Source organism: Scyliorhinus canicula, chromosome 3 (assembly GCF_902713615.1).
Source record: "Scyliorhinus canicula chromosome 3, sScyCan1.1, whole genome shotgun sequence".
NCBI lineage: Eukaryota > Metazoa > Chordata > Chondrichthyes > Carcharhiniformes > Scyliorhinidae > Scyliorhinus > Scyliorhinus canicula.
The window spans coordinates 75297809-75309955 of record NC_052148.1 but is presented as its reverse complement, the minus strand read 5'-3'; the positions used below and the strand labels follow the sequence as shown (position 1 = coordinate 75309955).

The 12147-nt window shown below is 45.0% G+C and overlaps 1 protein-coding gene across 1 annotated transcript in view; it reads right to left on the bottom strand.

Moving 5' to 3' along the window:
• gba2 (glucosidase, beta (bile acid) 2) overlaps window positions 1-12096 on the bottom strand; it is a 68526-nt gene extending 56430 nt beyond the window's left edge. Inside the window, exons 1-4 of the mRNA XM_038790754.1 lie at window positions 11684-12096; window positions 7791-7882; window positions 6802-6917; window positions 3685-3903 (exon numbers count right to left, since the gene is read on the bottom strand). Coding sequence (XP_038646682.1) covers window positions 3685-3903; window positions 6802-6917; window positions 7791-7882; window positions 11684-11958 — 702 coding nt within the window. The 5' untranslated portion in view covers window positions 11959-12096. The remainder of the gene's footprint in view (window positions 1-3684; window positions 3904-6801; window positions 6918-7790; window positions 7883-11683) is intronic.
• Window positions 12097-12147: the final 51 nt, after the last annotated feature.

Sequence of the window (12147 nt, the reverse complement as noted above, 5' to 3'; positions counted from 1 at the left end):
CCGACCTCCAATTTAGCAAGATCACTGGCGATGACCCTTCCCCCTCCGCCATTCTCACAATTGTTGCTGCGCCACAAGTCCCCTCCAATTCGTTAGCCAGGTCTTAACTGTTTTTTGCCAGGTCTGGTAGCCAGTAGACATGCCAGTCTTGGGAATAACCTCTTCTTCTACACCTTCTGCACTACTTTTCTGCCAGAGCTAGCCCACTAACGGGTATAAAGTGCCCAAATCAATGCCTTCAATCTGGAGTTGCCATGTGTGTCACCCCATGGCCGCCACCTGAAGTCGCCTATCTGGAGTGAATTTCTACACAATTGTATCAAAAATGAAAATTTGCAAGACTATCAGCTAATGGACCGATCTCTCATCTTCAATCTGACTCTGCCACACACCACTGAGCCTATACTGGTTAAAGTCAAAGACAGACAGAGTGAATGAGTTATCCCTCCATTTGTCGTTTTAGGCATCTCCCTACCTGTGATCCACCTCAGTGGCACTAAGTTCACATGGATCTATTCTTGCTCTGACACAGCCAGCGTACCTGCAGCGGCTCATCGAGTTGGTTCCATCTTGGTCCACATCATCGCCCACCCCCATTTTTCACATTTGGTGCCTAAAGTTATCTGTAAAAATGAAACCTGGCTGATTTTAATACCCCACCACAACCCAAAATCCAATCCACTGGTTAACACAAAGCTAGGGATAAGCCAGGATTTTCTGCAATTCATCAAAAGCCTTTGTCACATCCAAATGTAACTATTTCAATCTTTTTCCAGGCAGCTTCCCATCTTCCACAAGCTTCAGCTCATCTAAAACTCTGCAGCCCTTGGGCAAAGCTGCACCAAGTCCTACTTATCTATCAGACTTCTCCTTGCTAACCTAAAACTTCCTGAAAACTCACGAGCCTTGTAGCTGTTGGGACAGTGGGAGCCACATTTTAAAAGGGGAGTGGGGAGCATTCAAGACCTCAGGGCCTACGCAGTTCAAGGCCAGGCTAACTTTCCTCAACCAATGTCAGATCACCAATTTGCTGCTTTTTGTAGGACATTGCCATGTATGTTCCCCCGCATTATGTTCCTTCATTGGTTGATGTATTTTGGACTGTCCTGAAGTCATGAAAGGTGCTATATTAATGCAAGTTCATTATTTTCACTGCTAGATGGAATGGGGAAAGATTTCTTCAGTTTGGAAAGTCGATAACGAAAATGTCAAATAGCCCTCCAAGAAAGTGGAGAACTTGGAAGACACTAATTTATACAGTGGATTTTTGGAGTGTAGAATGCTTTGCCATCAGTTTATGGTTGAGACAGAAACCCTTGCATAATTTAAGGCAAAAAAATGGATAAATATCTGAAGTAAAGGAAAACGGAATGTTATGGGGAGAGAGCAGGATAATGGAATTATTGTTTGATTGCCCTTGCATAGACTTGCGTTCGGACACACAGGAACAGTTAACTGCTTACGTGCTGCTAATTTTTAAGTGGCAAGCTTAAGGGAATTTGAAGTTCTACCGTGGTGGTCAAGGGAAACCTTGTCACGGTTCTTATATATGTGGAAGATGTAAGGAGTGACTATAATTTCAAAGTAAGACAGTAAAATAGAACAAAAGAACACATTTAAACTAATGTAACAACTTTAAACGCAGATATTAAAACAAAGTTCTCTATTAAAAAGGGCAATAAACATCTAGAATGTACCAGGTTAAGGAGACAAAGTATGAGTAGCCTTTTAAAACAACACCAAAAATACTCAGATATTAAAGCTTCAATGGTGAAACAAAAAAGAGGAAATTCTTGACAATCTCAGCAGGGCTGACAGCACCTATGGAGAGAAACAGGAGCTAATGTTTCAAGTCTGGATGACTCTTTGTCAAAGCTGCAGAGAACTGTAAATGGGGTCAGATTTATACTGGGGTGGGGGGGGGGGGGTTGTGGAGCAGTGGGCTGGATAGGGGCTAGCAATAGGTGGAGATAGGCAAAAATGTTGAGGACAGAAGATAAAAGGAATGTAAATAGGGGTGATTAAGGTTAAGGGGGACACGGATAGTGGCACATTAAGAGATTAGAATGCGCAACTGGCAGAACAAAGGTGGGCAAGTGTTAAAGGGCAACTAAGAACAGTTGGCCCAAGTGGAGTGGGGGGAGGGAAAAACAGATCTATGGAAGAAATGAAAATAAATTGATAGAAATAAAAATGGGGTGAAGGTGGTGAGAGTTCACTGTCTGAAGTTGTTGAACTCAATGTTCAGTCCGGAAGGCTGTAACATGCCCAATTGGAAGATGAGGTGCTGTTCCTACAGTTTGCGCTGGGCTTCACTGGGACACTGCAGCAGGCCGAGGATGGACATGTGGACATGAGAGCAGGATGGTGAGTTGAAATGGCAAGTTACAGGGAGGTCCCGGTCCTGCTTGCAGATGGACCGGAGGTGTTCCGCAAAGTGGTCACCCATGACATGTTCCTAGTTGTCCTTCACACATTGCACACCTTTGTTCAGCCATTCTCACGTTTTAATCTCTTTCTGTGCCACTGCCAGCACCCTTCTTAGCCTTAAATCAACCCCATTTGCATTCCTTTTTTCTTCTGCCCTCAACATTTTTGTCTATCTCCACCTATTGCTGGCTACCTATCTAGCCCCACCACTCCACCCCCACACGCAACAGCATAAATCAGACCCCATTTCCATTTCGCTCTAGCTTTGACAGAGAGTCATCCAGGCTTGAAACATTAGCTCCCTTTTCTCTCCAGAGACGCTGTCAGACCTGCTGAGATTGTCCAGTATATTCTGTTTTTGTTTTGGATTCCAGCATCTGCAGCAATTTGCTTTTAACTTCAATGGTGAATTTTATTTTTTCAAAAATTCCAATTAAGGGGCAATTTAGCATGGCCAATCTACTTGCACATCTTTGGGTTGTAGGGTGTGACCCACAGACATGGGGAGAATGTGCAAACTCCACATGGACAGTGACACGGGACCGAACCCGGCTCCTCGGTGCCGTGAGGCAGCAGTGCTAACCACTGTGCCGACCATAGTCTTTTTCTTTCTTAACCATGGTTTAATAGCTGTATGAAAAAGCACACCATTTATCAATAAAGCCAAAGCGACCACCATTTACTTGTCGCGACTTTAATAAGTAGCTGACTATATCAAGTTGGTTAGCTCAGTTGGCCGAGTGGTTGGAGCGTGGCGCAGAATGACACCAAGGGCACAGGTTCAACCCATCTGTGATAGTTCATGGAGGCCCACCTCCTTGTCACATGCTTGATTTGGAGTGTTACCCCTAAAGATGTCTGCAGTCCCTCGTGGATTATGGCTCATTACATAAATGGATGACTTGCAATAACATTTGACAAATAAGGTTAAGTCTGGACGGCTGAGTCACTGTGAATTGGGCCATCAATAACCTGCACTGTGAAAAATGTTTAGCAAGAACAAAAATGTCCATTCCCAGTAAATTATAAAACTAGCTTTAAATTTCTTGACCATTTGAAACAAAACCTACATTTACGCAACTTGGTGCCGATGGCATTTATGGATTTATGTTCCAAATTTTTCAAAAGTAAACAATATTCAACATATAACATTTTATATTTAAGATTTTTGTTTCCAAAAAGAAAATCAATTTTTTCAAATCTGAAAGAGGCATGAATTCACATTATGCTAACTGACAACATAATAGTACTAACCATATAATTATGAGGAATAATTGGAGATATCTGCCGACATGTCAGAGTTACATTTTGTCCAGGAAGGTTATAAACTGTCCATGCGCGTGGATAAAGGGCATGGTAAAAGGCATACTCTCCACAGTATCCCCAATTCCAACTCTGGAGCTTGTGAGGCCGCTCAACAGAAAGCACTTGTTGGTAAATGGTCTGTCCATTCTTTCTTAAGCAGACTGTAAACTGGGAACACAACAGAAATCTAGGTCAGAGTCACCACACACCATAAATGGTACAATCGGCTGAAAATTAGCTTTAACATAGAGATGAACGTAAAGATTTTAAATCTTGATCCAGGCTCTCATTACATGGCACTCAGTTGCTTGTTTGTGGGTCCAATTTCTCTTTAAAATTAAGCAGCCATTATTCGAGGACCAATGCCTACCACCAAGCACAAAAGAAAATTCAGAGACATTTAATAACAGCTGGCACCTGACCCACCTATTAATGTCGAAGAATTTAAGTGTTTTGCCTTTCATTGTTTTTAACCGAACACAATAGAAGGATGACAAATTATGCCAATGTCCTCCACACGAGTCCTTAATTTCCGGTATTGTTCGGAGAGAAAGCACAGGGCAGAAAGTAACTGTTGAACTGTGACAGTAACAAAGCCTCACCAACCCAGCTCAGAGCTGAGGCAGCATGGCGAAATGGCCAGCGAGAAGATAAAACGTACTTTTTCAAAATGAGTAACTATGTTAGCTTGTGCTTTTTCTGCTCTTTGGCACTACAGTTCTAACAGGTTCTTTTAGCTTCTGCAGGCTTTACAAACACTCCAATCCTCTTTTTAGAGAGTTGCAGTCAATAGAAAAACAATAAGCATGAAATTACCTCCAGATTGCAAAGAATGTTTTGACATTTGAGGTTCAAAATGGTTTTGCAGAGATCAGGGTAGATCAATACCTCAGCAGTTTAAACATCTAGCAATGCTAAACAGTTTCCATTTCCTCTCAGGGGTGCACACACTAGAATTAGTCATTAGCAATACACTTTTCAAAACAGGAAACATTGCAAAATATTCAGTTAGAAAGGCAGTTCCACTTTTTAAGTTCATCGATAAATATCAGCAAAATATTAACTTCGTCCTGTTTCAGTGCTGTCTCAGCAGCAAACAGTCCTAAAGTTTTGAAAAGATTTTCTCCCAATACACAATAGGAGCAGGAGTAGGGTATTCACCTCGTGAGCCTGTTCCACCAATCAGAGATCAAGGTTGAATCTCAACCTCAACTTCCCTGCCCAAAACTTATATCCTTAGATTCCTCTACTGGCCAAAAACCTATTGAGCTCTGCAGGAATATTTGTGGTAGCCTTCCATCTCATAGGATGATGGTTTATGCACTAGTGGCCAACATCACCTGGTGTACATCTCAGGGGCCACACTCTACCGTGGCATTTGCTGCAGAGGAAGGCAGTGGGCTGAGAAGGTACACAATTCACTGGCTTCATTTTTCTCTAAGCCCTCCTCAGTTGGCTGAGCTTTACGTTTTGTTCACCTCTTCCAATGCCCATCCAAACAGTCAACCTCCAGCGGTCATGGCCATCAGCAAACATCTCCCAGCTGTCAGTGTCCGCTATCTTCATACTGCACCTGCAGGGGTGTGCCCGGAGGGAGTTTGGAGACACAAAAGATGGTGAGTGTCCAGTTCCCTGTACAAAAAAAATCTTTGGGTACATGGCTGTACTCCATCAGGTGAATTTGGCCAAGCCAGCACAAACATCATTGGCTCAGCAATAAATATATACTCATGGAATTAGCATGTTCCAGCTGGTGACCTTGCCCTACCAAGAAAGGCAGAGGATATATTTGACACAGCAAAGGTGGAACCGTTCAGCCTTTATTCCCCACCTAATACATGTTGTCCAGTTCACACCATTGTAGAAGAGTGCACAGCGCTGCAGCATAAACAGTTCTCACCTTCTTAGCAGCCAAAACTACAACAATGTCAATTTTCCTTAGAGGATCAGTTATGACCAAAATAACAATATTGTTCTGACACTAACGCACAGACTCAAAACTTTATTTTACTTTGGAGAAATCTTGGCCGGGATTCTCCCCTACCCGGCGGGGCGGGGGGTCCCGGAGTGGCACCAACCACTCCGGCGTCGGGCCTCCCCAAAGGTGCGGAATTCTCCGTACCTTTAGGGGCTAGTCCCGCACTGGAGTGGGTTCCGCCACACCGACTGGCGCCAAAACCAGCGCCAACAGCCTTTGGCGCCCGCCGGCCGGCATCGGGGCTGGCCAAAAGGCCTTCGGCCGGTCCGCGCAAGCGCCGGTGCATCAGCTGCCGCTGACGTCACCACCGGCGCATGCGGGGTAGGGGGGTCTCTTCCGCCTCTGCCATGGTGGAGGCGGTGGCGGAAGAAAAAGAGTGCCCCCACGGCATTGGCCCGCCGATTGGTGGGCCCCAATCGCGGGCCTGGCCACCCCCCGGGGAACGAACGCCCCGCGCCCCACTCGCACCGCCAATCCCGCCGGCACCAGAGGTGGTTTAAACCACGTCGGCGGGATTGGCCTGTCAGCGGTGGGACTGCGGCCCATCGCGAGCCAGAGAATCGCCGCAGGGGGCACGCCGATCGGCGGGGCTTGATTCCCGCTCCCGCCGATTCCCGGGTGGTGGAGAATTCCGCCCCTTATGAGAGATGCTCCACAATATATTAATTAAGTAGTAAACAAGCACGGCATGGAATCCTAACTGGTTTAATACCTCCAGGGCGGTGACCCAGGGGATAAGAACCTGCTAAGAGCCCATAAACAGTAGGTTCCAGAAAGTTAAAAATAACTTGGCACAAAACAGTGTGCTGTTTTACAGATTAAATGATGCCAAACTATCAGCCATCCTGATATCTGACTTCGGTTTACAGGCAATACAAATCCAGCAGGTTTATAACTACTGATAAAATGGAAATCTAAAGACCATTTCTGTTTTTCTTACCCAGCACCCATTGTGCAAGTGGAAATACATCCAAACATATTTTCCAGGGAATATTTCTTTGCAACGGCTCAATTTTACAAGAACAGCCAAAAGCAACACTATTAAATTTCAAGGTCCCTTATGTGTCACCTCCTACACAAACACATACCTGGTTCTCAATCACAGTGTCATAAGTGTACATTCCTGGGTTTAACTGCCATCTGCAGAATTCCCCTCGCCATCCCCTTGTAATGGTACCTCCTCCAAACCCACCTAGTGGAGCCCCTGAAAAGAGAGAGAGAATTGGTATTTTAACAAAATTAGTTCCAACATTCACTGGACTTTTTGAACTCCGATATTATCAAAATTCATCCAGTTCTTACACATTATAAAGAAACCATATCAGTTTGGCAGCCTAGTTACCTGGTTAAGATCAGTACTAAAAGGTGTGATAATACCTATACTTCTGTTTTTTCATGGTTATATATGAAGGCCTTGCCTTCTCAATCTTGCCCCTCGCCCGAGGTGCGGTGATCCTCAGGTTAAATCGCCACCAGTCAGCTCTCCCCCTCAAAAAGGGGAAAGCAGCCTATGGTCATCTGGGACTATGGTGACTTTACCCTTATTTCGGTCTTTATTAGAACATAGAATATAGAACAGTACAGCACAGAACAGGCCCTTCGGCCCTCGATGTTGTGCCGAGCAATGATCACCCTACTTAAACCCACGTAACCCGTATACCCGTAACCCAACAATCCCCCCATTAACCTTACACTACGGGCAATTTAGCATGGCCAATCCACCTAACCCGCACATCTTTGGACTGTGGGAGGAAACCGGAGCACCCGGAGGAAACCCACGCACACACGGGGAGGACGTGCAGACGCCACACAGACAGTGACCCAGCCGGGAATCGAACCTGGGACCCTGGAGCTGTGAAGCATTGATGCTAACCACCATGCTACCGTGAGGCCCATTTGTACATTCTTTGTACATATCCCATTATGTTCTGGGTAAGCAACCTATTCTGTCTTTGGAATAAAATATCACATTATTATTCAATTGACAACAGGGATTGGAAAATCAGACTATAGTTCGAAATAAAATCTTTCCAATTATTGCACAGCAACATTTGAAAATGTATTCATTTGCACTTACCATAAATCTGACGCAATGGAATGGAATTGAACGAGTCAATAAAAGGTGCCTTCTTCTCTATTCGAGTTTTTCTGTACCACCATTTCAAATAACTGTTCAAAAATAGAATTACAGTACATATTTAATAATAGCTGAAGAGGGAAATCTGAATTACATAATTTACTCTCATCGGAAAGCACAGTGAGACAGAGTATACCTGATCAACTCATTCCTCCTCTGTCCAGAGACAGGACAAAAGCTTTATCCTATCATTTTAAAAAATGTAATGGGGACATCACTAGCTATGCCAGCATTTGTTTCCCATCGATAATCGCCATTGAAGTGGTCGTGGGAGCCCTATTCTGGAACCACTGCAGTCATGTGTTGTAGATACAGCGACAGTGCTGTTAGGAAGGGACTTCGGTGGGACTGGATCAGCCCAGCTCCACTGGAAGTGATCGTCTGGCTGACAGCATGCCAGAATCCATGAGAAAAGCCATCATCCTCATCTAAAGGGGAAAGGGAGGAAATTAAAAATTGGCTGCCCATCAGTCTGGAGTACTAAATTCTGTTCAAGGTCTTTGGTAATTGGGTCAAGTCTGCTCTGGAGCTGGTAAACCATCCTGATCAGCCAGCGCTATACCCAACATAATGCTTTGCACAACTCAAGTTGCCTATGTATGGGACAGGGGATGGACACCTGCCTCATCAACCTGGACCAGAAGACCTTTGACAGACCATCAGGGCTATCTCATCTCTCTCCTCTCCTCTTCCCCCCCCCCCCCCAAAAAAACACGGTCTCACGAGTATGTTGTATTGATCCTTTTGCCGAGACCATCAGGAAGGATGCGGGCAAAAGAGGGTTGATGATCCCGGCAGCAGGGGCATGCAGGTCAAAACCTCTTCGTACATGGATAACTTTGCCGACTCGATCGTCGGTGTGCAGAGTGTGAACGACTGTGACCAGTCTGAACTGTCTTCCAGAACCTAGCTAAATTGTGGCAAGGCCATGTTCTTTGGAAACTGGGCTGACCAATCCGTTGCCCACTTCATCAGGTCACACTAATAGGAAGAGCGCATACGAGTGGTGAAACAAAAACTGGGCTCATGGAAGTGATTTTTAAAAAATAATTAAAGTGCCCAATTCTTTTCTCCCCCACCAGCAATTAACGGGCAATTTAACGTGGCCAATACACCTACACTGCACATGTTTGGGTTGTTGGGAGAGACCCACGCAGGCTCAGGAAGAATGTGCAAACTGCACACAGAGTGACCCGGGGCCTGGATTGAACCTGGGTCCTCGCTGCTGTGACGCATCAGTGCTAACTACTGCACCACCTGGGCACGTGAAAGTGATGCTTGTGATTGTGGGCAAGAACTTGGTCATCAAGTACGAGATGCTCCTGGTGTTGCAGTCTTCAACACAGCTCTGGCTCATTCCTCACTCCTGCCTTGGAGTATTTATAAATGCTTTACCTGCCTTTAATTTTATTTTTCTTGGATGTGTACTGTACAATTGATATAGCAATTGACCTTTCTAGGGTGTGTCCCTGCAAATAAATAATACTCCCTGTTTAAATTCATGGACTTTTGCTACTGGTGACTTTTAAATTGACTGCACAGTAACAGGGGTTGGGAACACACATTAACCGTTTCAAGAATAAACTCGGACAGAGTTAGAGAATTGGGAGTTTCCGTCTATCTCTCTCCCCTGTAAAACTAGTGCTTGCTGGTAACTTTAGTTGCAGGCATTTTTTGCTTTAGCAACATGAAGTGAAATTATTTTAGAGGAAGATATTAGATTGCTGCTTCTAGCTAACCTATAGAAATCTAAAAGGAAATGATAAATATCAACAAGCTCCAAGGAAATTGTAAATGAGTAGAATTATTTATACAAAGCATTATTTTTCCAGATTTGTACATGGGAACTTCACTGGCGAAATGACCCTCTGCCAGTGCAGGCCAAGGGCATTTTTCCAGTGGGCAGGAGTTACTTGCAGTACAAGTGGATGTTGTGTGTTTGTCTTTACAGTGGCATTTTCCAGAGACTCACTCCTGTAGGGAGACACCTGTAACTCACCGCGCCAATGCCATCAGCTACTCAAGAAATCTTTCTAAAACCGTCATAAATTCAAATCAGGAAAGGAAACAACACCAAGTTCAGAGAGATGCAATCATCATGGAGCAGTTTAAACAGGGGACTTTAATCACACAAATGTAGGTTGTTACAGTGGTAGTGTAAAGGGCGGAGAGGGGCAAAGGTTCCTAGATTGCATTCAGGAAAGTTTGCTCAACGGTGTGTGCCCATTTCAATAAGAAAGGATGTAATGTTGAACCTGATTGTTGGAAAAGTGGGCCAAGTAGATCAAGTGTCAACGGGGGAACATTTACAAGAGCGCGATCATTGCATTGCAAGGTTTAGGGTGATGACAGAAAAGGAAAATAGGCAATATAGAATAAAAATAATTAACAGGTAGAGTGCCGACTTCAATGGGGCAAGAACAAAGCTGGGCCAGTTAGACTGAAATGATAGGTTGGTGGGAAAAACTGCAGCTGAACAAGGGCTGCCATCAAAACAGAAATGTTCCAGACACATACAGTTATAGTCCTTAAAAGGGAAAGGTAGGGCAAACAATCCAGAGCTCCTTGGATGAAAATGGAGATAGAAATTAAAGTAAGGAGTGTGACAGGTGTCAAGTAGAAAATTCATTTGAGAAACCAAAAGGAATTCAGAAGATTCAGACGGGAGGTGTAAAAACACATTAGAGAAAAGAAGATGGATTATCAGAAAAGACTGGCGGCCGTGACACAGGGGATCGCAAAGTCTAAGGCATATAAAGAGTAAGGAAGAGTAGGGTTAATTAGGGACCTAAAATGGAATTTGCACATGGAGGCAGGGTGCATGGCTGAGTTAATTAATGCTTGGCATCCATTTTAACCAAGGAGATAGATGCTATCCATGACTTTTCCTGATGTATACTAATGATCTTCTAGATCTTGGTCTACAGGAAATAATTTCAAAGTTTGTGGATGATACAAAACTTGGAAGTACTTTAAACTCTGAAGAGAGTATAGAACCTCAAAAGGACATAGACAAGTGGGCAAATAAGTGACAGATGAAGTTCAATGCAGAGAAGTGCGAGGTGATGCATTGTGGTAGGTAGAACATGGAGACACAATATAAAATAACGGGTAAAATTCTTAAAGGGATACAAAAGTAACCCGAGTGCATATGTGCACAGATCATTGAAGGTGGGAGGAGAGGTGCAGAGAACAGTTAATAAAGCATACAGTATACAGGGGCTTTTCACAGTAACTTCATTGCAGTTAATGTAAGCCTACTTGTGACAATTAAGATTATTATTCTGGGTTTTGTTAATAGGGGCATAGAGTACAAGGGCAAGGAGGTTATGTTGAACTTATACAGATCTCAGCTGGAATATTCTGTACAGTTCTGGGTGCACACGAGAGGAAGAATGTGAAAACATCAGTTACAGGATGGTTCTAGGGATGGGAAACGTCAATTACGAGGCTAGATTAAAGTGTTTGAGACTGTTCTTGGAGAGAAGGCGGCGAAGAGGAGATTTGATTGAGGTGCGCAAATCACGAGGGGGCTGAATAGAATAGATGGGGAGAAACTGTTCCCAGTCGTAAAAGGGTCAAGAACGAGTGGGCATTAGATGATTATTTGAATAGAAACAGTGAGAATGTGCGGCACTCAGTCATGATGCTCGTTTGGAGAGCTTGTGCTGACACAATGGGCCAAATGGCCTCATTCGGCGGCAAATACACATTAAAATACCCCCGAGCTGGTCAGCGGCACCAACTGAACACATTCACACAGCTCAAAAAACAAGCAGCACTGCCTTTTAGAGCAGCAAAGGGAAATAAAGAGGCTACTGCCGCCCACTCACCGGATTCCCAGGCCCAGGTGGTCGATCATGTGAGCCAGGGAGACATCGCTGGCCTCGAACGGTTTCCTCTGCTCCCTGAACTGATGGGCCAGGCAGATCCTCCAGCCGAAGAGCGGGAGCCCGGCTCCGTCCGCGCCGCCCGCGTACTCCTGCATCAGCTCGGCGCTCACCACCTCCCTGCTCCCCATCCCTACTTTTCCTCCTCGCCTCACACAATCAACCCAACCGCCACACAGTCCCTGTCGGTGCGGCTCCTCTCTCCTGCTCCGCCCCATCGGTCCGTTCCCTCCGTCCGTTCCGCCCCGCTCAGTGCGTCTCTCCTTTCCTTCCGCCCCGCTATGTCCGTCCCTCCTTTCCTTCCGCCCAACTTTGTGCCACCCTCCTTTCCTTCCGCCCAGCTTTGTGCCTCCCTCCTTTCCTTCCGCCCCGCTTTATCCGTCCCTCCTTCCCTTTCGTCCCGTTCT